The following is a 24,999-nucleotide window of genomic DNA, read 5'->3' as shown; positions in this document are numbered from 1 at the left end:
TAGGGCTTAGTTGTTATCTAGTGTCCTCTCTTCCCTGAGTAAATGTTGAAACCATTGTATAGTTCTGTCTGTCTTTTAGATGCATGCAGCCTTTAAAAGAACTGTTACTTCATATAGGACTTAAGCTAGGTACACATTCAACAAATCCCATGCCAGCATGACAAATATATGGATCAATACTTTTTTTATCATTCACATTTTTTCAGGTCACCTGGCAGGAGCACTGTATCGCCAGCTGGCCTTTTAAAAAATCCACAGGTGACGTGGAAAACATGAACTTGGTGTAGTCCTAAAGGTGCGTACACACGTACAGATTTTTCTGTCTGATCTATCTGGTGGGACCAAAAACCTGGAAATGTATGGGAGCAAATGACAATCAAAAAATTGTTCCCAAACGCTTGGAAACAGATAGTGATCAGTCTGACAAATTGTTTAAATCATTCTGATATAACAAATTTATCAAAGCATATATTTTTTTCTGTTTTCCTGCATTTCGGTGGACATTTTTGATTGTCATATGCTCCCATACATTTCCAGGTTCTTGTTCCCACCAGATAGATCAGACCGACAAATCTGTACGTGTGTACGCACCTTTCGTTTGAGAACCTGTGATCTAGGGGCACGATCTGCAACACCATTTTGAATCAAAGGTTTTGTTTAGAACTAACCAATTACTGCGCAGTGTGTACGCTATACGTAGCCTCTTTCCTGCTTTACTTTGCGCGGTTTGAATATAGAATCGTTGGCCAAAATCTTTTATCCTAGCTTTAGGCCTGAATGGCAGAATTTTTGAACAGGTAACACGTACTGCAATTTATAATGTAACTTGTGCATGATACAAATTAATTGGCAGCATCTGTTACCATGGGAACACTGTAGACTGCGGAGCATCTTTACATGGCTAGATGTTGCCAATGAAGGCGGGTTATGCACAAGGAAGTGATTTCAGGCAGAACATTTGAATAATGAGCTATCTAATAAAACTTAATTAGCTAGGCATAATTGTTTTCTTTTAAGTGACATTCCTCTTTTTAATATTTAATTGCCTTATTTGCCAGCCAAAGGATGGTAGACAGATTTAAACAGTCGGCTTGTATGATTTTCAGTGTAACCTTGTCTTTAATACCTAGAGCTGTCTACCTTGGTACTTCTAGGTTGGCATAACCCAGAGACTGCTTTGACCGAAGCTCACAAGTTGCTTAGAAGCATTGTTCTTCTTCTACTTGGAAATGATGTGTTGTCCACTCCGAAGGCTACATCTGAAGTGCGTTTTGTGGATAATGGTACGATAATCCATGTCGGTGTAAAAGGGAGATGCAAGCGTGACCAGTCAGTGATTTGGGATTGCAGAGCCTGACTCCTAATTTTTTCTTTCTTACAACTAATTAGGAGAGAACCTTCTCCAGAAATGGCAGGTACTTGCTGATTTGTTAAGTTGCTCCCAGGATCTTATAAGCACCCTCAGCCGTCTTGGCAGTGTTTCGGAGTCCAAGTCCTTCTGCCTTGAGGGATTAAGATTAGCCAAGAGCCTGCACAGTATGAGACAGTAAGTATCGGCCTCCTTGTACCTTCTCTAGCACTTTATGGTGAGTTACATTTAGTCATGATAACTGGTAATGTTAGAGGGGAAATGCTTGCAGAATTAAATAACTCTACTGTAAACTAATGGCTGCTACAATTTATCTGACTTCTTTCTTTTTAAATTAACTCTGTGATAGGAACTGCCCATTGTAATTGTCTTATTTTCTCAATTAAATAAATATCAAGCTTCTCAGACACCATCATTGTCAAAGCATATGACCGCATCCTTCATGCAACAGACATCAGTGCTTCGTGCAATTTATAAGTGGTTTAGGGTGGTATTATGCAGCTGCTGAAAAGTAGACAAGTTTGCCTTGGACAGGGTGAGGCGCAAAGGGAAACTCCCAGATCTTAAAGGTTAACAAAAGATGTGGTAAATGCTACACAAAATCTTAACCCATAATAAAAAAAAAAAGTACATGGTATAAATTTTATTTTAAATCTGTTTTAAATGATATAATCGTTTCTTGGATTATATCAGCCTTCAGTTTATGAATGGTTCTTGGTAGATGTTTGTAGACCTCCGCTTTCAGAAGGCCCTGTTGACATATTATGAAGCGGAGGAGGATTTTTTTCTGCTCCGTAATGAAAATTTGGTACTTATGTAATATCTGGACTCCCGTTTTTCTTATGAGACCGCGTCCCCTCGTGGGGCTCGCCACGCTCCGGGCACGGTGGCTCGCTGCGCTCGCCACACTATATAAAATCAACTCTATGCGTAGTTGGATAGTAGGGGTATGAAAAAATGAGGTGCATTTAACATGGGAGTCCAGATAATACATAAGTACCGAAAATTCTGCTTGTTAATGTAACCAGACAAATGAAAGTGAGCTTACTGGGAAATTGCAGCAGAAATGCTGGAAATGACCCACCAAGTGGTGCGAAACTTCAAAAAGCAACTTAGAAATGTGTATCAGGAATAAAGGCAACTGTCTGGACGAGATCATATTTAAAACCAATTTAAAAACTGTTCAGCACAATTTTAGATTATGTACTGAAATTTTCAATAGCAGTGCTATGCCTTTTATTAGTTCACCCTTTTTTTTTTTTTTTTTCACCCTTTTTTTTTTTTTTTTATATAAATAACATCACCCTTTAACATATGTGTATTTGTGTACTAGAATCATGAGTATATGTACAAATACTCTTTCTATAGTGATATTAAAGTGTCAGGGTGTTGAACTTTGATGTGATGTTTACGATTTTAAATGGTGGTCTCTCAGAATCTTGCTATCTTCTTTTCTATGTTACAAAGGTATTTCCCAATTGGAGAGTGGACAAACAAGTTATATACACTTAAAGAACCTCCCATATAAAATATATTCAACCATGGTTCCTTGGCTAATTGTGTATGAATGCCTCATTTTTTACTAGTTGGCTGCAATAGAAATTTTCCATTAATAATAGAACATAGAAATTTTGGTGGCGTTTTTTTTTTTTTTTTTTTTTTTTTTTTTATGTTAATCTGTTCCTAATAATTGGAAATGTTTCTCCATACAGCTGCGCAGACTTCTTAGTTAGGAAGGCAGAACTGGAGACTCTCCGTGCTGAGGCCCAGCTTTGTCAGGACGACTTGCAATGTGTTGTTTTCCTCATGGAATCCTGTACTGGTAAGTCCTCTTTTATTGAATTGTATTAAAATGATGTTTTACTTGTGCATGTATCAGGAACCACATTTCATTGTTACTTTCATTATACAGAACAGCTTTGTTATTGTAATGTATGACTTGAGGTGAAAATGTCACTGCTTTTGTTTTTGTTTTTTCCTTTAGATTTCACAGCAAAATCTCAGCAAAAAGAAGTGAAGATAAAGCTTTCTAAAGGGAAGCAATCCAAAAAGAAAGGGAAGACCGTTGAGATTACCCCTCCAGCAGATGATTTTCTAAAAGGGGTGCAGTTTCAATTTGTGAAAACAAGAGATTTAATGAAACAGCCCGAGTCACCAACGGCACCGCCATCTTCTACCAAGACCCTTCCGGACTTTGTGTCACACACCACAGAGTGCACGTGTTCCTTATGTTCTGACCTCATACTGTCTTTGCTCTGTACTAGGTGGCAGGTTGCTCAGGCAGAGAATGATCCCCAAAGCCGTGGACTGTTGTCTAACGCTCTGAAGCGTTGTCAGTCTATAAACCGCCGCTTCTCTGAGATCTTTATAGGAATTATCGGTACAAAAAAATTCAATTCTGGCGTTCTGGGCATTACCGATGAACTCACAGCTAGAGTGTACCAGGCTATAGTATCTCTGAGTCCATCTACTAATCTGCCTGAAGGGACTTTAGACGACGGTTTGCGATTTGTTTCCTCACGCCCCGCCACTTTTCCAAAGCATTGGTTGGCAAGTCTTCTCTTAGCTAAAGCCTTGGACTCTATTTATAAACTGGCTATTAAGCATGGGGGCTGCATTGCAGATGTTTTCACGCAGATCTGGGGCTGGAAGCCACAAGCAGAGGGGGGAGAGTGTCTCACATCTTCAAGCAATTTGGCTGGTTCTAATACTCTTACCAAGAAGAGGATTGGATCCCAAAACCTTTTAGATCTTCAGGAGGACTCTGATTCTTTCCTTCCATCAATACCTGCAAAGATTCAAACACCTGTGCGAAAGGACTTAACCAACCAAGCAAAGCCTGCTGTAGCCACAGTTCGTAAAAAGGGTTCTATCACAGTCTACGAGGAGTCCCCCATGCCACATTTAGAGCCAAGAGCACCTCGAAGACGTAACACTCGAACAGTGTTAAAGGTGAGTACAGATCTTCTAACACAACCTATGTTTTACAGTGTGCAGAACTGATTAGTAAGATCAACCTTACTAGGAGAGTAGATTTGTAAAGCAGACCTGAATAATGTACAAATTCTGTTTCACATCGAGGATGATATTGGAGGTTCTAGATAGCAGGATGTGCTGAATTAAATCCTCCTCATTTTTAATCACATGATTTTAAATATTATTAATTTTTTTTTATTTTATTTAAATCACACTTAATGGACCCACATTACTGTGGTAGTCTACCTGGAGAAGAAAAGTTAAAAGCTCTTAAGTTTGCAGGAGAATAATATCCACATACAAATATCCTTTTAGCAACACTAATCAAGTTCCAAGCAAAAGCAACCTTGTTTAACAACCACCTGCCTGAAGACAATTTAAATTTTTTTTTTTAATTATTATTATTTTTTATTTCTGTAACACTGGACTGTTGGCACTGCTGTAGCAGTGCGGCGGCTGACTGCTCCTGCATCTCCCCTGGGTGGCAGGTGTAGGGACCTCACAGCCGCTCCCACCAGCCACCTCCGGGCACTCTGAGGGAGCCATAGCCAGGTATAGAGGCACAGGTAATCTGTTCTCTGCGGAGAACCAACAAGCGGTACACTCCGGCGGCGGCCATGCAGTGATGCGATTTATAGCTGTTTCAGGCCACTTTAGTAACAGTTGCCTGGGGTTCCACGAGGGCCTTGTAGCTCTGCCCTCAACCCCTCGGCCGCAGCCTGACCCAGGTTCCCACCAAGTGTGCTTTTCTCCTCCCCTATTAGCATCTATTGGTGTTTAGTTGTATGGGGTTTATCCACTCTTCCTGCACCATCTATTGTGTGTGTGTGTTTGTGTGTGTTTGTCGAGTTTTTTTATAGCCGAAAACTTGTTATTCTGTCAGCAAGATGTCCTTTAAAAGGTTCATCTGCCAGGGCCCCACACAAGAAAATGCACGTGCACTGCACACGTACACTTGCACATTCTGCACAGAAAACTTTTTTCATTTTATGGAGAAGGGCCGTATTGGTATCTGTGACCGCTGCTCTGCGGATGCTCCAGGTGTGTCTGCCTCTGGGGCTGCGTATTCCTGCAAGCCAGAGTGGGCTGTCTCCCTGTCTTCAACAATGAAGGAACTAGCTTCTCAACAGTCTCCCAACTTGTCTACACCACCAGTACATCTACCTTCTGGTCCCCCTTCCGTGGTCTGAACCTGTGTTGTGTACAAGGTCTGTTCCATTCTATGCAGGGGTTGGTCCTGGTATCGACTTCTTTGTAGCACTCTTGATACCTCTGTCTCCCGGAGGCCTCTGAGACTTCTTATATAGAAGATTCTCAGTCTGATGAATTGTCAGACAAGAACTCTTTGTCTCACCCCCTGAAGAGGACGTTTCTTCTACACAGGAGGATCATTTGACATAGGCCATTGTTGATGGTCTAATTAAATAAATTAGACTGGTGTTACAGATTAAGGACTCTGATACATAACAGGTTTCAGAGGTTCCTCTTTAAAAAAAAAAAAAAAAAAAGAAGGATCCTGCTGTGTTTCCTCATTTCACTCAGCTGGATGAGCTTTTTCAGGAAGCATGGATACACCCAAACAAAATATTTTGTGTCCTGTCAAATTGCTTCCTTCTACCCACTCGCAGAGGAGCATAAACTGCCTTCATCTTCTCAATGCTCACATCCCGGGGTTGGTTCATTCACTACCTTGCTGATTCCTGATGTGACATCTTTACGAGATCCAGTTAATAAGCTGGGACAAACTATTAAGGCCATTTACATAAATGCAGGTACTGCTGTTAGTCCAGCCCGTGCTGCTGCATGGTATTCCATGGCTATTCGAGCCTGGGCTGATTTCGTAGCTGAGTGTTTACAGGCTGGTACTCCTTGGGCAGACATGTTATCCCTAGTGGACAACATCAAGGAAGCGGGCTCATTCTTAAGTGAAGCAGCCTTGGATGTGGGAGTCTTCGCCTCCAGAGGTCCTGGAAGGCCAATGCTGAATCTAATACAGATTTAGGGGCTCTGCCTTTCTCAGGTACTATGCTTTTAGGCCTGGAATTAGACAAAATTGTTGCCACTGCCACTATCACTGTCTAAATCTGCTTTCCTTCCTTTGGGAACCTCTAAACCTAGGCAGTGTTCCTTTTGGACTTTTCGGCATCCGAGTAAGGAAAGAAGCTCAGCAGTATGAGTGTGGTCTATATAGGATCCTGCTCATATGCCATGTATACCTGGAAGCATGGCCATTCGTGAATCCTGCCCATCCTGTGTTTATATGGAGCTTTCCATTCATATACGTCTCCTGCGTTTTTTACCTGCATGCTGAAGCTGGGTCTATCCGTTGGCGCTGGGAGCTGTAGTGGTGTAAAACGCCAGGCAGCCATCTCTTCAGTGCCAAATTTCAGGTTGCCATGGACTACATTTCCCTGTTGGGCACTGGGTCTCTGTCCAGAATGCAGTAAGATTAGTTTTCTGGTACTTGTGTGTTCGTGTGACATTCTTCTTGCCTAACCCTAAACCTTGGCTTGTTAAGTTTTATACTGGTCTCTGAGGAGAATGGGAGAAGGAGCCATGGGCTGCACGTCTCTAAAAATTAACTCTTTGGTGCCCAGGTTCTACAGTCCTCCTCATACCCACAGTTTCAAGTATCCACCATAACTTACGGAAAAAGGATTTTGCAGGCAAGAACAAATTTTGGTTTGGTGCAGTGAAAATGGAGAAACCGCTTGGGTGCGGACAGCTGCAAAACTTGTTTCTTTATAAAGCATTCAATAAACATAACGTGTAGACTTATGCAGATTTGCAAATCGGACAAGGCAAATGCCAACTACTGTAAATTAACGTCATTGCTGTTTCTTTCCTATTGCAGTAGTTTCCTCTGCGATACCATGATTCATGGTGTCACTATCATGTCATTTAAATAAAATACGTTAACATTACAGTATTTTTAAAAACTTTGTATTTACTTTGCTAGGTCTGTTTGTAAATTTTAATGCTGTGTTCTGGGTGTTTTAGCTGGACACAAGATGGTTGCCCCTGTAGTGCGTAAATCATGGTTGCCCTTTTATAGCGAATGACAAATGTTGCATGTCTTCTGCTTTGTACTGCTCTAAACAGAAAGTAACTTACTTGTATTTACACAGAGAAAGGACTGAGACCGCTGTGTGATCTCCGCTATCTCGCTCATTGTCTCTTTCAGGTTGATTTTAGTGACAGTGACCTAGAAATGGCAGATAATACAGACACTGATCCAACTTGGAATGGTAAAAAGCGAAATGAACGCCCAAATCCTGGATCTCGAGGGAGGGCTAGATTGAAGAGTGTTGCAAATCCCGCAGTCTCCGAATCTGATGAGGAAGAGGTAAACACAAAAAACAGACCAAGGAAAGGAAGAGGAAGTACAAAGAAAGCTTCGAAAGAGAGTAGCTCTCCTGGGATACAGAAACAATGCCAAAATGGAAAGCTGGACTTGCCTCTGGTGGACGTTTTGAGAGCAATCGATGAGGAACCGGAGTGTGTGTTGGATCTCAGTATTGATGAGCTGCGAGCTTCTGATACAGAGGAGAAGAAACTTCCAAAAGGTGAATAACTGGAAATTTAGCAAAATATTAAAATGTTTCCCTTCACTTGCGTAGACATACTAATGCGTTCACATAAGCACGCACCCTTTCCAATGTTTTAAAATGCACATTAGGCATATTGGGTGTAGTGTAAAAGGTCGACATGACTGTCAACATGAATGGTGGTCAAGCAGTGACATATCTGCTCCTGCCTTGCAGCAGAATCTCTGGCAGTGTCTTCCAGGTCATTCAATCAAGTGTGGAGAAGTTTTGGTGCAGACCTTCTGAGGGTGCGTTCCCTAAACCTAATCGCCACCCCTGTCGGAAATAGCAGCCGACATTGAATACCGCCTATAAAGTGTTTAATTGATTTTTCAGGTGTAGTTACTAACACAAATGGCAAAAAGAAAGCGTAATACAAAACCTGGAGATGACCGGTACAATACGGACATGTACAATCACTGCTGGACTAAGTTGGTCCGGAACGTTCCGGATTTAACCAATCCCTTTATTAATAGCGCTCTTGCTGGTATTTAGCGAATGTTTATGGTCTGCCGCCTCATTAACCAAAGCTCTCCATTTAATAAACAGGATATTATTGCGCAAACAAAACTACAGTAACTGTAGCAACAGCAAACCTATTTCTAAATGGTTTTCTTTTAATTCTCCTCAGAGTGAAAACAAGCAAACATAGTTTAGGCAACATTAGGAAATGTATCTGATCAAATTACAATAAACATTGGTTCCCAAATGTTGGATAACCATCAAAAATAATTGCTTGGATACATTTCTTAATTTAACCAATTTGTATGACCAACCATTGTCTGTTTTCCAATGCTTGGGAGCAAATTTTTAACAGTCATTTGCTCCCCTACATTTCCAGGTTTTTGATCCCACCAGATAGATTGGACAGAAATCTTTAGGTGTGTACCCAGCTTTACTGTCAAGAAAAAGGCTCTATATCACCATGATTCAGCCCCTCCCCCAATGGATTTAGAGGAAATCATTAAATAGGAATATAAAAAAAAATTATAATACTATTATGTACATAAGTTTACACAACACAGTCACACACACCGTTTTCACAAAACCATCTAAGCTAAATCCCCCATTTTCCTGCGTATGTGCAAAATGGGATTTTTAAATCCTGAAGGGCAAGTCTCCAAATCTTGCTGTCCCAAGCATGTCTTTCAGGTTATTTTGCTTTTGGCATAAAAATTGTACTGAAATCCTGACATGGAAATGTTTTTCATCAAAAATAAAAAGTCCTATCTAGAATGGTTACAGTAAATGTTTTGCTGATTTTGCCATTTTGTAAAGACAAATAGCCTACATCGCTCATTGGGGTGTATTCAATGTTTGCTGTGACTGCTCGCTGTCACAGCTCGCAGGGTCGGTATTCAACTGACCCCCCTGCACACGCCATTTCCCCCTCGCTAGGTTTTTGGAGCGAGGGGGAAACGGCGTATGCGACTGCTAAAACAGCGAGACTCACTGCTAAATGCAGCGTGCTCCTCTGACAGCGAGTATTTCCCTGGCACGTTGAATAGGGTGAGCAGGGGTTAAACGGCGAGGATCACTTGTTTTTGGAGATTCCCGCCGTTTAACCCCCTCGCCGGCCGCATTGAATACACCCCATTGTGCTGCACATGAAACCTAGCGATCTCTTGTTTATGCTAATAAAGGAGGTTCCAGTGTTTACACACAATGTCGGAACGACATTGTGTACCCATCTTAAGACCCCTTCAGTTGCCAGAAACTGAAGGATGGTAGAGATTTTTGATTGGACATAGTAATATTACTCAGCTGATTGGCTTTTGTGAATTTCTAAACTTTGGAAATAGTACATTTAGACACTCCTATATAAACTTCTCATTTACAATGTTATTACAGTAACATAATTACAAGGCTTTATTCAAAATACTAATATGTAATTTAATTTTTTGTACACCAGCTTGTAAGGGACAGAAGTCTTTAAAAAAGGAGAAAGTGACGGAGTGTGAAATTCTCAGAAGAGATGTTGGAGTGGAGAGGCAGAGTTGGATACCAGGAACAAAAGAGCGGGAAACGGATACAAATATTTTCAGCATAACAGGACTGTCCTCCTCCCTACCAGCTATATTCAGTAAGTTTTGTTAATGCAAGCAATCTATTATGGCATAATGGTATATGTTACATTCTATACTACCTGTGAAGTATGGATTCTTAGGGGGAAATTTACTAAAAGATTAAATGCGTCAAATGCATGTATTCGTACCCATTCTATGTCAAATACAGCTGGTAAATTAGCTTAATTTTACTATTAGCCGAATTCGGCTGATTAAGTCAACAAAAAATTAACAGACTATTATCATGCTTAGAGCAGCTACCAAGACACCTATCAAAAACAAGGTTACCAAAACCTGTTATACCCCTTTTAGACATACTACCCGGGATTTTGGCCAGGTTTACCCGGGATTTTCAACCCAGGTCACTCCCCGGATTTTAGTAACAGACCCCCTTTCACACTACACCTCAAATCCGGGGAAAACCCAGGTATACCCCTTTCACACATAAGCCAGGCTTTTCAAGCACTTCAGTGTTTCATCATTAAAATGGGACACGCCCCGGCAGCATCACATGTTTAAAACTGAAAAACCCGGGTAAACCCATTCAGACATAAGCCGGGTATTATACCCGGGAGTTAAATACCGGGAAAAACCCTGGTCAATTGCAGGTGCTCAGTATCCGGGAGTGAAATCCCGGGTATACCCTTTCAGACATACACTAGTCCCGGGTTTGGGCGCGTTCATGTGAAAAAACCCGGCATTTTCGCGTATGTCTGAAAGGGGTATTGGTCAATGAACATACAAAAAAAAGGGGGGGAGATAGTCTCTCAGTTGCACTCTTTGGCTGATTAATCGTATTTATATACAGCAAGCTCAGCTGAATTCTGGTGCACGAATGAAGACCTCATCAATAGAACTCGGTGGTATATGGCCATATTTTCTATGGTGATGTGCTCATTTACTATCATTTGTACTGCTGAATTTTCCGGCATTGAGCAGAAAATACACTTCAATTTCCAGGCATATTTGGCTGAAGCCTGCATGGGTCAGTCAGATCTGTGCTGTCTTCTCTGTGTAAAAAATATAAAGACAATAATAAAAATAAAACGGTGTGGGGTCCCTCCTCCCGAGGTATAACCAGCCCCGGGCTCATTGAGTCGGTCCTGGTTGCAAAAATATCAGGGGGTGGATAGTGTTCCCGTTAGGCTTCTTTTGCAGGGCGCTGCGCCCTGCCCCTTTAAAACATGCTCAATTCCGCCCTGCCCTTATTGTCCCGCCCTGCGCCCTGCATAATAATATCTTAATGTCTCTCCCCGGCCGCTCCGCCCGCCCTGCGCCCAGCATAATGATACACGCAGCTTGAGCTGGGTGTACTGTCTCTCCCTGGCCGCTCTGCCCGCCCGCGCTGCGCCCTGTATAATTATACACGCAGCTTGAGCTGCGTGTACTGTCTCTCCCTGGCCGCTCTGCCCGCCCGCCCTGCGCCCTGCATAATGATACACGCAGCTTGAGCTGCGTGTACTGTCTCCCCCCTGTCGCGCTGACATGCCGCTCACCTCTTGCTACGTGAGCGGCAGTCAGCTCTTACAATCAGCATGCCTCCTCCCTCCTGCCAAGCTGACATGCCGCTCACGTAGCAAGAGGTGAGCGGCGTGTTAGGGCTAATACAAGCAGCATGCCGCCTCCCTCCTGATTTAAGCACCCTGTAGGTATTTTTTGGGGGCATATTACTGTTTTGTTTTTTTTTGGGGTAGGGGGTCCTGCGCTATCACAATGCCTGTTATTGGTGGGGGGGGGTCCTGCGCATTGTGATAGCGCAGGACCCCCCCACCCCACCAATAACAGGCATTGTGATAGTGCAGGACCCCCCCACCCCACCAATAACAGGCATTGTGATATTGGTGGGGTGGTCCTGCGCTATCACAATGCCTGTTATTGGTGGGGTGGGGGGGTCCTGCGCTATCACAATGCGCAGGACCCCCCCCACCAATAACAGGCATTGTGATATTGGTGGGGTGGGGTGGTCCTGCACTATCACAACGCCTGTTATTGGTGGGGGGGGGGTCCTGCACTATCACAATGCCTGTTATTGGTGGGGTGGGGGGGTCCTGCACTAACAGGCATTGTGATAGTGCAGGACCCCCCCCCACCCCACCAATAACAGGCATTGTGATAGTGCAGGACCCCCACCCCACCAATAACAGGCGTTGTGATAGTGCAGGACCCCCCCCCCACCCCCACCCCACCAATAACAGGCGTTGTGATAGTGCAGGACCCCCACACCCCACCAATATCACAATGCCTGTTATTGGTGGGGTGGGGTGGGGGTCCTGCACTATCACAATGCCTGTTATTGGTGGGGTGGGGGGCCTGCACTATCACAATGCCTGTTTCATTGTTTTGGAGTGATTTATTGAGTGTTTAATTAAATTATTTGCTATGATTTAAAAAATGTCATTTTAATAAATGATATGCAGTCCCTGGGTCAACATGCACTGGGTCGACATGGTGTTTTTCACAGTTTTTTGAGCCGACACATGTGCTGACAAGTGGTATTTCATGCCCTACCATCCACTAGGGCGTGGACGCGGTACTACCCCCACCCTCCCCTCCTCCATGTCGACACTGCTGACATTCGTATTAAAAAAATGTGAAAAACCCCATGTTGACCTTTTACTGTCGATCTACTTTAATATGTTGTGCTAATGATTGTGTCGACCGTAATGTCATATTCACCTTGATCCATGTCGACCTTCCTGCATATCAATCTAACAACTGTCAACCTACTTAGTGTCCACTGATCCATACATTACATAAATGACTTTGCAGAGTGATGGTTTGAAGTTCAGGTGTCGCAAGAGATGGTTATATAGCCTAAAATGTGCTGATGTTTGAAGCTCAGGTGTGATAAGATGGGTTTGATAGCATAAATGTGCTGATGGTAGGGATGCCCATCGATGATTTGAAATCATTGATGTTTATTGCTGATGTTGAATACTTTTGCCATCGATGTGGGAGAACTAGATGGTTTCCCTACATCGATGGCAAATGAGAACCGATGCTCCTTCTTTTTTTTTAACAAGGTGCCGGGACACGGAGCATAGCTCCGCCACTCGGAAGTCCCGCCCCCGGGTTTTGATCGGCCCAAGGCCCATTCAGTCATATATAAGGAATGACCATTGGTAGCTAAAACTATCGATGGTTATCCATCAGATAGTTTACTAACATCGATGGCTGGGAGCAGAATTGTCATCGAAATAAACCATCGATAGCGTCTGCACCGATGGCCATCCCTGGCTGATGGTTTGAAACTCAGGTGTGATATTAAGATGGTTTATATTATATAGCATAAATGTGGTGATATTTGAAGCTCTGCTGTCACAAGATGGTTTTTTAGCATAAATGTGCTGATAGTTTGAAGCTCAGGTGTGATCAGATGGTTTAAAATCATCTTGTCACACCTGACCTTTAAAGAATCAACACATTTATGGCATAAATGATGTGCTGATGTTTGAAGCGCAGTTGTCACAAAATGGTTTATATAGCATAATGGTTTATGTGCTGATGGTGTGACTCTCAGGTGTCACAGGATGGATTATATAGCATAAATGTGCTGATGGTGTGACGCTCAGGTGTCACAAGATGGTTATATAGCATAAATGTGCTGATGGTGTGACGCTCAGGTGTCACAAGATGGTTATATAGCATAAATGTGCTGATGGTGTGACGCTCAGGTGTCACAAGATGGTTATATAGCATAAATGTGCTGATGGTGTGACGCTCAGGTGTCACAAGATGGATTATATAGCATAAATGTGCTGATGGTCTGACGCTCAGGTGTCACAAGATGGGTTATATAGCATAAATGTGCTGATGGTGTGACGCTCTCAGGTGTCTCAAGATGGTTTATATAGCATAAATGTGCTGATGGTCTGACGCTCAGGTGTCACAAGATGGTTATATAGCATAAATGTGCTGATGGTGTGACGCTCAGGTGTCACAAGATGAATTATATAGCATAAATGTGCTGATGGTCTGACGCTCAGGTGTCACAAGATGGGTTATATAGCATAAATGTGCTGATGGTCTGACGCTCTCAGGTGTCTCAAGATGGTTTATATAGCATAAATGTGCTGATGGTGTGACGCTCAGGTGTCACAAGATGGGTTATATAGCATAAATGTGCTGATGGTCTGACGCTCAGGTGTCACAAGATGGGTTATATAGCATAAATGTGCTGATGGTGTGACGCTCTCAGGTGTCTCAAGATGGTTTATATAGCATAAATGTGCTGATGGTGTGACGCTCTCAGGTGTCACAAGATGGTTATATAGCATAAATGTGCTGATGGTCTGACGCTCAGGTGTCACAAGATTGTTATATAGCATAAATGTGCTGATGGTGTGACGCTCAGGTGTCACAAGATGGTTATATAGCATAAATGTGCTGATGGTGTGACGCTCAGGTGTCACAAGATGGTTATATAGCATAAATGTGCTGATGGTGTGACGCTCAGGTGTCACAAGATGGTTATATAGCATAAATGTGCTGATGGTCTGACGCTCAGGTGTCACAAGATGGGTTATATAGCATAAATGTGCTGATGGTGTGACACTCTCAGGTGTCACAAGATGGGTTATATAGCATAAATGTGCTGATGGTGTGACGCTCAGGTGTCACAAGATGGGTTATATAGCATAAATGTGCTGATGGTGTGACGCTCTCAGGTGTCACAAGATGGGTTATATAGCATAAATGTGCTGATGGTGTGACGCTCAGGTGTCACAGGATGGATTATATAACACAAATGTGCTGATGGTGTGACGCTCAGGTGTCACAAGATGGTTATATAACATAAATGTGCTGATGGTGTGAAGCTTAGGTGTCACAAGGTGGATTATATACTGTAGCATAAACGTGCTGATTGTTTGTAGCTCAGGTGTCACCATTTTGACCTTTTAAATTAAAATGTGCCCTCGCGAGTGAAAAATGTGCCCTCGCGAGTGAAAAATGTGCCCTCGCGATTGAAAAATGTGCCCTTCCTGTGGTCAGCACCCTGCCCTAAAAAATTTCTAGAGTGAACACTAGGTGGAGGATATCAAATGGGATCCCACTGTATTTCCATAGCCAGCACCAGGTTCTTGGCCTGGTCCTGTTTAACATATTCTGAAACCAGCACCGGGCTCAAACAGCCAGCGGTGTCATGCCACAGCTGGGGGACACTTTTTACATAAGGTCACCCCCAATAAAGGGGGAGTCGTGGCCCAGGCAGAAGACCAGGGCTGTCCCTGCCACCCCTGGGCTGTGGGTAACGGGCTGATAGTGTAAAAAGTGTTAAAATTAAAGTGTTAAAAAAATATTGAAATATGTAGTAGAACTACAGGGCCCAGCAAGCCTTCCCCACATTCTGGGACTTGGAGAAACACAAGGCTCAGCATGCGGGGCATTGATGGGCCCACTGGGACGTGTAGTCCTGCTACAGATCCAATATCCCAAGAACATAAACATTACATTATTATTATTTGTCTTCTCAGGTGCCTCTGATCTACATTCTGCATCTGCTCTTCTCCAGGAGGCTTTGGAGTCTGTAGCTCATTTTCCCCCTAGTGTCCTCTATTCTAGGCTATGCCGACTGTTAGCACTATGCTCTGGAGGACAGGATCCATATGTGACTGCACGTTTGGTTAGCGAATCTGTTTCCATTACTTTGAGGCATCAGTTACTGAGCGACATCCATCGGAAGCTGCGGTCAGTGATGTTTGAGTAATCCGTCTCCCTGTAACATTGTAACTTGCAGAGACAGAAGCCAGTAAGATAATGTCATTGTTGGAGGACTTGTACAAGCCAGTGTAGTCCTCTAAAGAAAGAAAGCCCTTGACACCCACTGCAGCTCTTAAACGGTAAATTGCAGTTTTTTTTAGCCTTTTAAAATGGGTAGAGCTGCAGTGTGAAAGCTCCAGGGTGCTTTAACCATTTAACAAATACCGGTATTTGTTAAACTGTTAAAAAGCAGTGTCCTACCCGTTTCAGAGCCTTTCTTTGGCAGTGTGAACGGCTATATTTCTATAGCTTGAAACGTGTCGGGTTTCCCCCCCCCCCCCTTGTCGGGATTTTGACCGCCGGAATAAGGAAATAAGAACATTCCAAGCTATTTACCATTAGTTGTAAGTTTGCAAGCAGGGCCCTCCTACCTTTTGACTGCCTGTAAATACCCTGTTTGTTGTATCACTGTCTCCTTTTTGTAAAGCGCAACGGAATATGCTGCGCTATATAAGAAACTGTTAATAAATTAAATAAATAAATTCGAATTATGTTAGTTGTTGCTTTTGACTAGTTGTATATAATTTTAGGGTAAACTTATTTATTTCAATTTTCTCCCATAGGAAACTTAAGAAGGATGGTTTAGGTGATGTGTCTGACAAGTTACAGTGTCTGAGTCTAGGTGATCACAAGGACCCCCGAGTCCAGTACCTATCACAACTTGAGGCGCTTTTCCAGTTCCCAAGGCAATCTCTGGAAACGCACGCATTTAAGGAGCAGCTCCAACAGATCCCAGCAAGTATGTCGCCTTCTGCCCTTTACTTGTGTACAGCAGCCTGTGTTACAGTAACTCACCCAGCTCTGGTGTTTCAGACACAACGGTGTGCATACTGACACTGGCCGACTCCCAGCCAAGGAGCCCTGGAGATACTCTATTGCTCTGCAGACTTGTGCGAGGAAGTGATCCTGTTACCGTTCAAATCCCTACAGCCCATCTGAAGGTAAGTCCGCTGCTACCTCTCACCAGATTTAGGATTGAGTATACAAACATCTGCACTATAGGAATCTGGAAGATGTCTGCAGTAAATCCAAGGTTTTTCCCATCACAATTTGGAAGTCAAATGTTGCCCCAGTATATTTTTTGGTGATGAAAACGGCCTGATATTGCGAGTTTGACTGATGGTCATTATCGCAGTATCCAGTTAGAGGCAGTTTTTAGAAGGAGCCACAATCGCACCAAACGTGTGGGATAAATTCTCACTCCCATATGCTATCTTGGACGGCGGCTTATCGGGGATTATGCTTCATGTGCCTGAGGCACACAAAGCATAATAACTGATAAGTACAGATATCAGGCTAATAGGGTAGTCCCTAGAAACCTATCAGCAGTAATAAAGTAACGCTGCTAATAGGATATCGCCTTTACCGTGACAAAACCATTCCCTTAAAATCTATATGTAGTGTTTATATATTTTAAATTGCAACCTTGATTGTATTAACCCAGGTATAGCCACTTTACGCCTTTGTAACCACCGGCAACGGGAACACAATTACCTTGGCTTGCAGGTGCCTAAACCAATTTACACCGTCTTCTTCCTATTTGGTCAGGAGTCTTCTCACTTCCACGTAATGGACACCAAGGAAAGATGGACAACAAATATCAATTTTGACCCTTTTATTCTGCGGTCTGTAACAAGGGGCGCCAACCTTACAGTATTCAGCACAAAATAAGCACTTCAACAGCACACAATAATCACAATGCAGAAATCCAACAATAATTCAGCAATAATGAACAATAATCACAATACATGCTAACCAGGTACTCTCTATTACTAGGGCCGGCCAGTCTTGAACGGAACCAGTGCACCGTGTTAGCGTCCAGGGAGAAAATCACACTTTGACTAATAGGGGTCTTCTCTTCAAGTTATAACAAAGGCTGTACTTTCACTCTTGGGCCACCGGGTGGCACTATTACTCCAGGGATTCTGATGTAGACCCTTAAACAGTAACCTGGTCCTTTAATGTATTTTCTGGGAACCTCAAAGGCAGGTCTCTATATAGATGAGGCCTTGGCAATTCTTGGTGCAACCTCCAGGTCACGCTAGTGTGGGCGCTTTTGCGTTGCCACACTCAGCTACACCTCGGTATGTTACTGGGGACATGCTATCACCAACTCCTTCAGACGGTCTGCCAAGGATTAACTCCATTTATGCCCTCTCCCTTTGGCCACTTGCGTTGACACAGCAGCCCATAAATCACAATGACACACTCACTATGAGCAGGCAGCTGGGCTCTGTTGCTGCTGCTGCTTTACTCTGGGACTGGGCTCTGCTGCTGCACCCCTTGCTTGCCACCTGTGCTCTGTGGTGCTGGGGCTCCTCTCTCTCCCATGCACTCCACATGAGTCCTTCCCTGTAGGCTTTTCTCTACTTCCTCTTCCTGCTCTGCCTGTCCATCAGGGGATCACTCCCACCCCCTGCTGCAATTAACCCTGGCTGGGCTGGCAGCATACATTGTGCTGGGGCATTAGCCCCTTACTAACTGTGGCACCTGGTGACTGATATCACCTAATGTCAGGGTGTTACACCTTGCTTTCCTAAAGGGTACTTCAGGTTTTTTTTTTTTTTTTTTTTCAACTATCCTTTCCAAGTGTGTACAGGTGTTGAATGCTAATCAGTTAATCTACTGTGCTCCCGGTGTTGTTCCCTAGGTACCGCTAAGTTCAACTCTACAAGAGTTTGATGAAATCCAGAAACAGCAGAAAGCCATCAACAACTTAACAGATAAAAAGGAATGGTGGGAAGGGCGCACAGCGCTGGATAGTCGTATGAAGGTGAGAACCAATAATCCATTGTCATTTCTGGTCTTTTAGTGTCATTCTGCAAACTGGCTTCAAGGCAGTTTTTTAATCTGACGACTTCCCTGGGATATGTTGTGTTTTTATAATGGAAAATACAGTATTGTGTGCGCAAATGTCTTTTTTCCTGTTCTTTCAGCACATTTTCTGTAGAACAGTCCTCTCTTGTGCAACTAACTATTCATTCGCATACTACGGACGAAAAATCTACTGCAACCATTGTAATCAGTCACTTTATTGATGTCACTGGTTCCTATGAATTTATTAGTTACATTCTCATGGATATTGATTGACATGCAACAAGTTTAAATGAGTCATACTTTTAGAAGGGTTTTTTTTTTTTTATTATTGTTTAATACATTAATTTGCTACTTTTCAGATGTGGTCATTCACCACTGAAGCCTCCTATCCCCAAACGGTTGTATTGTAACAATGCTGCAAACGACTGTGAGATTTATTACCATAGTAATTGAATAACATACTGTACATGGGAGCAGGTAATCCTATTCCTGGAAGTATGAGATCACATTCTTTGAGATTGGTGGCTGCCTTTTAGATGGCGCAAATTGAAATTTGACAAAACTACTGCACTGGGCAGCGATGTAATCTTTTTGAATGTATGGACAGAAGAGCAAAGTTTTTACACCCAAATAAACAAATTTTGGATGGAAAGATTGCCTACTGCAACTTCAGAGTTTTGCCTCTCAAAGAGGCTGCTTGGGAAAATCCTTATGGTTCGAATGTCCTAATGTTCTTTGGGAAAAAAAGTTTACCTCTAGAAAATTCTCTAATTGCAATGTTATGTTTTGCATTTGATGTTATACTTGGTATGTTCTCTATAGGTGCTTGTTTTCTGCTTTGTTCCACACTTATTGTACTTTACCATTTGTAGGCTTTAATACAGTCACTTGACGAACAGATCCTAGGGTGTTGGAAAGTTCTTCTGTTACCCCCATGCTCTGCTTCTGTTGACGAAGAGGCAAAAGGACTCTCTAAGGCACTGTCATTGTGTGGCTGGAGAAGAACAGACCTAGCACTCTTGAAGGTATTTATGGTAGCAGGTTTGCCTGCGTAAAAAACAAGGCTTCCTATTTTTATAATAAAGAACAGATACAATAGTTATTTATCATACAGGTAAATGCTCAAACTAAAATGTTATCAATTTTGTGTGTGTGTGTGTCTCTACAGGTGATCTTGGGAGGCTGCCACTGTCTAACCCCAGAGCAAGTCCGCTCTATCACTCAGGGATTCGGTGTTTCCGGAGCTGAAAAGGCTCATGAGCTTCTTCAGAAAGCGATTGATAGACTGAAAATCAAATCAAAACCTACTGAGGGGCATTTGGTTCTAGTTTTGGATATGGTGAGTGTCATTCTGCACAATGAAATCACTCTTTTTCTAATGACAAGTTGCAGATTGGGCTGTATCAATTTACAGGTTTATTTTCTAGAATTGGTTATATAGGCAGGTTAGGTCATAAACAGAGGAGAAATTAAATGATTATAACAGTAAATACATTTATCTAAACTGGAATTTATCAAATTGAATATCACATTATGTATATTAATGCAAAAAATATGATTTTTTTTTTTTGAACATTCAATTTTTATTGCAAGAAGTTTTGTCTGAAAGACATTTTGTATTGGGGGGGGGGGGGGGGGGTACAGAAAGGAAAAAGGGAGGGAAAGGTACATGTACAAAGGAGAGATACGAGAAACCATTGCATCGAACTGCTTATCTGATAAGTCATAGTTACACGATGAATATCTCTGTAATAAAGATATAAACATACCAATATATAAATCAAGTAAAGGTGTTGTCTGACTAGGGGTAAATAAGATGATATTATATTATACAGGGCTAAAGGCTGTTGGAGCTGGAGACTAGCGCTGATGCGTCAATAGTGTCGCTCAACAAATTTGAGGTGCCCACTTTGTCGCAGTAAAGGGACCAGCCAAACCATTTCATCAGGATTGAGTTTGGCGCACAGGAGTATTTTGCTCCGGTAGTTTCAAAAGTATAGTGTTTGTGGATTTTTTTACGGATGGAGTCTACTGTAGGAATGACATCTGATTTCCACAATTTAGCAATCATGGCTTTGGTGGCGATCAGCACATGAAGTATTTGTCCGCAGCAGAAAAATAGGGTGGAAAAACATGAAGCAGTGCTAAGGCTGGGTCAGGGGCAATGGGGTGATTAAGTATAATGCCTATCAGGTGGAACACCTCCGTCCAGAGAGGCCGCAGGACTGGGCACTCCCAAAAGATGTGAAAAAGGTTTCCAACTGAACCACACCTTCTCCAACAGAGGTTTGAGGTGGAAGGCCAGATCCTATGCAACCTCTCAGGGGTAAAGTAGGCTCTATGGATGAGTTTAAAAAACATTTCAGAGTGGTGCAAGCACCGCGAGATCTTAAAACAGGACTTGAAAATACCATCCCAGTCATCCTCAGAGAAGGACACTTTTAGGTCCCTTTCCCACTGTGTTTGAGAAGTTGTTTTATGTCCATCTGAGGCTGAGAGGAGCTGGGAATACCATTTAGAAATTCCTCCCTTGTGAGAGGGAGCACTCGCTAAGTTTTTAAGATATGGGGGGAGGAAGGGAGATTGGTTAGATGCTGGTAGGTGTGCTTGGAGCCAGCTTCTCAATTGTAAATACATAGAAAAAATCCTGCTTTGGGATATTAACACTATTCTGTAAATCGGTAAACGACTTGAGGTGCCCATCTATGTAGAGATCGCCCACAGAGGATATGCCCTGAATAATCCATCTATTCAGATGGGGGATAGGGATTAGAGACTTAAGGGCCTTAAGTGACAAAGGAGGGGCTGGTAGGGTTGCCCTATCTGCAGACTCTATCACTTTATGCCAAACATCTAGTGATATTTGGATAGATTTACACTGTGCTGCTAATTTACGTGATATCGCGGGGGGGAGCCACAACAGGTCTACCAGAGGAACCGGGTGAGAGTATGAGCTTTCTAGAACTACCCATGGTTTTTGGGCAGAAGGAGACATCCAGTCCCTGATTTGATTTAGGATACAGGAAGCAAAGTACCGCTCTAAGTCAGGGAACGCCACTCCACCATTAGTTTTGGGTTTTATTAGATTTTTCTTTGCTATTTTTGGTCTAGCCCCCTTCCAGACATATTTAGTAACAAGTTGGTTAAATCTTTGAAGAATGGGCTTAGAGGGAAGTCTTGGGATAGACCTGAATAGGTACATTAATTTTGGTAGAAGAACCATTTTGGCTGCAGCAATTCTTCCCAGCCACGAAACGTCATGCATCATCCAGTCTCTAGTCAAGTCCGAAAATACCCTTAGCATGGGGTTGTAATTACAATCAATGATATGTTTCCCGGGAGCCAAATGAATTCCTAAGTATTTTAAAGAGCAAGGCTGCCAAGAGTAGTTATAGGTTTCTCTCAATTTGATGACCAGGTCAGACGGGAGGCCTAACGGGAGGGCTTCTGTCTTACTGGTATTGAGTTTATAGTACGAAACTTCGGAATATTCTTGCAGTACCCTATGTAGAGCAGGAAGGGACTTTATGGGGTCTAGGATGCATAGTAGAACATCGTCGGCAAATAGACTGATCTTATGGGAAAGATTGCCAATTATCGGGCCTAAAATGGAGTCATCACATCTAATGCGTTCAGCTAGTGGTTCAATTGCGAGTGCAAATATTAAAGGGGATAGGGGACACCCTTGACGAGTGCCATTGGTGATTTGGAAGCTGGATGACGTGCAGCCGTTGGTGAATACTTTAGCGGAGGGATGAGAGTAAAGGGACAATATAGAATCTAATATTCGTCCCCGGAAGCCAAACTTCTCCAGGGCTAATTGCATAAAGCCCCAGTGTAGCCTATCAAAGGCCTTCTCGGCATCTAACGATAGGACCAATAGGGGGATCTTCTCTGCCGAGCAATGTTCTATAACGTCTATTACCCTGCGCTTGTTATCTGGGGCCTGCCTATTTAAGACAAAGCCCACCTGGTCATTCTTAATGAGGGAGGGGAGAAGCGGGCTTATTCGGTTCGCAGCAAGTTTTGCATAAAGCTTCAGGTCTGAGTTGAGAAGCGCAATGGGTCTATAGTTTTGGACAGAGGTAGGGGGTTTACCTGGTTTAGCTATAGAAACAATGCGGGATTCAAGCATTTCTGAGGGGAAACCCTTAGTTTCAGAAGCCTCATTAAAGACTTTGACAAGTATAGGAGATAGTTGGGATTTAAATGTCTTGTAAAAATTGGATGGGAAGCCATCCGGCCCAGGGGCTTTGTCATTCGGGAGGGAGTCAATAGCGCACTGGACCTCCTCTAGAGTCCAAGGGGCATTAAGGGATAAACAAGCCTCCGGAGACAATGCAGGGAGGGAGATTTTGTCGAAGAAATTCCTCATCCCCCCAGCATCAGGCTGGGGGGTAGAGGGATCCCCCCGCAGGTTGTAGAGTTTGGAGTAATAAGTCGAAAAAACATTAGCAATCTCACTCGGGTCGTATACCTTCGCTCCATGTTCTGAGTAAATCAAGTGAATCTTTTCTTTGGCTCTCTTACCCCTCAACTTTCTGGCCAACATTCTACCCGCTCTGTCACCGAGGAGGTAGTATTTTTGATTCAGCCTGGCGATATTTCGGTGTACAGTGGCTAGATAGTGACCGTTAACCTTGTCTCTGGTTTCGTTTAACATCTTAAAGAGAGATTTGTCATTTGGGTCGGCCTTATGGGCTGCTTCCAAGGAGGCAAGGTTAGCTTCCTCTTGTTCTATGGATTTTCTATACTCTCTTTTAAGTTTGGCCGCTATTTGAATCGCGGATCCTCTTACCACCGCCTTAAGGGCACACCAGTGAGTAAATATGGAGGTGTCCCCGGGGGAGTTCTGAGAGTGTTCTACAGAGTCCTGAAGCACTCTTGAGAGCCCAGCCTCCAAGGTCCCGGGGCAATTGTCCTATTGGCTATATCCCACTTCAGAAACAGTGGAGAGTGGTCCGACCACGATCTAGGGAGTATTTTGACCTGACGAAAAGAGTTAATAGACCATTTATCGGAGAGGGCAAGGTCAATTCTCGAATATGTACCGTGGGTGTGTGGAAAAAAAAGTGTAGTCCCTCACTGATGGATTTTTAACCCGCCATAAGTCAAACAGGTCATATTCTGCGAGTAGCTGCTTGATACTCTTCGAGGGGGGGAGAGATTGACTACGAGGCGTAAGACGAGTTCGTGAACTGTCTATTAATGGGTCTGGAACTAAGTTGAAGTCTCCCAGCAATAACAAGGCCCCTTTAGCTAATTGCTGGATCTTGGTGAGGAGTTTTCTGCAGAATGCAAGTTGTTTAGTGTTGGGGGCGTAACAAGAAACTATAGTTACTTCCTTATTATCTAAGAGGCCCGTTAAAATCAAGAATCTGCCCTCAGGGTCAGAGAATTGAGACGTGAGGGAGAAAGGACAATGTTGGGAGATTAAGATTGCAACCCCTGCCTTCTTGGCTGGGCCATTGGCTGTATAACAGCAAGGGAAGTGTCTATCATGAAACAGCGGAGGGGCAGAGGCCATAAAGTGAGTTTCTTGTATAGCTACGATATTGGCCTTGTGCCTGTGGAAATAGTCCAGTGCTAGCCTCCTCTTATTAGGTGAATTTAGGCCCTTTGCGTTAATAGAGAGAAAGTTAACCATAATCACAGAATGGGTGCATAATATGAGATAACATAGTCAGACCAAAAAACGAAGAAGGCTGGTATGTGATGAAAATGACAGAGAAGCGAAGTTGAAGGGAAATAAAATAGAGGGGTTGGGTGGGGTAGAGACCCCCTGGAGGGGAAATGGTAGGATGCCAAACCATGGCAACTCAGAGCAGGAGTGAGGGGGTAGTGGATGATCAGGCGGGTGACAGCTACACCTGGACATTAGATCAGAGTCTAAGATATAGGGGGAAGAGGGAAGAGAAAGAATATGGAAAAAACATTAACCTGTCTGTAATGTAGGCACTTTCAACATTTAGAATAAATGGCGAGTAAAGAGTCTTCAGGCCGCCCAGATTGCAACCCTAAATACTGTGAGGTAGCGTCAAACTGTATATCTGGCGGCAAAACCTTGTCCTAAGGCTAGGCATTTTCAACAAACATATGTAAAGAAAATAATAAAACTAACTTGTACTAGATAAATTCAAGTTATGTAACTAATGACAACAAGCCTATGTGGACCATAGAGAGAGACATATCATAAGATACCACTTCTAGTGATCCGGACCCGGAGCAGACCAGTCCAGCTGAAGTCCACTCCCAGACGGGCGGCCTGGAGAGGATCCAGTCGAGTTCAAGGTTGAAAGAAAGTGCTTCCCTTCTTCAATAGTCGAGAGCACTACTGTGGAGCCGCCTCTATTGATCAGCAGTTTGGTAGGGAAGCCCCATCTGTAGAGGATGTTTTCTTTTCTAAGGGCAGCAGTGATAGGAT

General features: G+C 43.2%; 1 protein-coding gene across 4 annotated transcripts in view; it reads left to right on the top strand.

Moving 5' to 3' along the window:
* Positions 1 to 24,999, top strand: part of ESPL1 (extra spindle pole bodies like 1, separase) — a 52,844-nt gene that overhangs the window by 20,557 nt on the left and 7,288 nt on the right. For all 4 annotated transcript variants that reach the window (XM_083169594.1, XM_083169596.1, XM_083169593.1 and 1 more), the window contains exons 15-26: positions 1,155 to 1,283; positions 1,390 to 1,546; positions 3,082 to 3,191; positions 3,354 to 4,321; positions 7,530 to 7,911; positions 9,845 to 10,015; positions 15,473 to 15,686; positions 16,322 to 16,497; positions 16,572 to 16,699; positions 18,409 to 18,531; positions 19,448 to 19,600; positions 19,744 to 19,914. In XM_083169594.1, the coding sequence (XP_083025720.1) occupies positions 1,155 to 1,283; positions 1,390 to 1,546; positions 3,082 to 3,191; positions 3,354 to 4,321; positions 7,530 to 7,911; positions 9,845 to 10,015; positions 15,473 to 15,686; positions 16,322 to 16,497; positions 16,572 to 16,699; positions 18,409 to 18,531; positions 19,448 to 19,600; positions 19,744 to 19,914 (2,882 nt within the window). The remainder of the gene's footprint in view (positions 1 to 1,154; positions 1,284 to 1,389; positions 1,547 to 3,081; positions 3,192 to 3,353; positions 4,322 to 7,529; positions 7,912 to 9,844; positions 10,016 to 15,472; positions 15,687 to 16,321; positions 16,498 to 16,571; positions 16,700 to 18,408; positions 18,532 to 19,447; positions 19,601 to 19,743; positions 19,915 to 24,999) is intronic.

Source organism: Crinia signifera, chromosome 2 (assembly GCF_055691185.1).
Source record: "Crinia signifera chromosome 2, ASM5569118v1, whole genome shotgun sequence".
NCBI lineage: Eukaryota > Metazoa > Chordata > Amphibia > Anura > Myobatrachidae > Crinia > Crinia signifera.
Note: the sequence above shows the minus strand (reverse complement) of the source record. Positions and strands in the feature narration are given on the sequence as shown.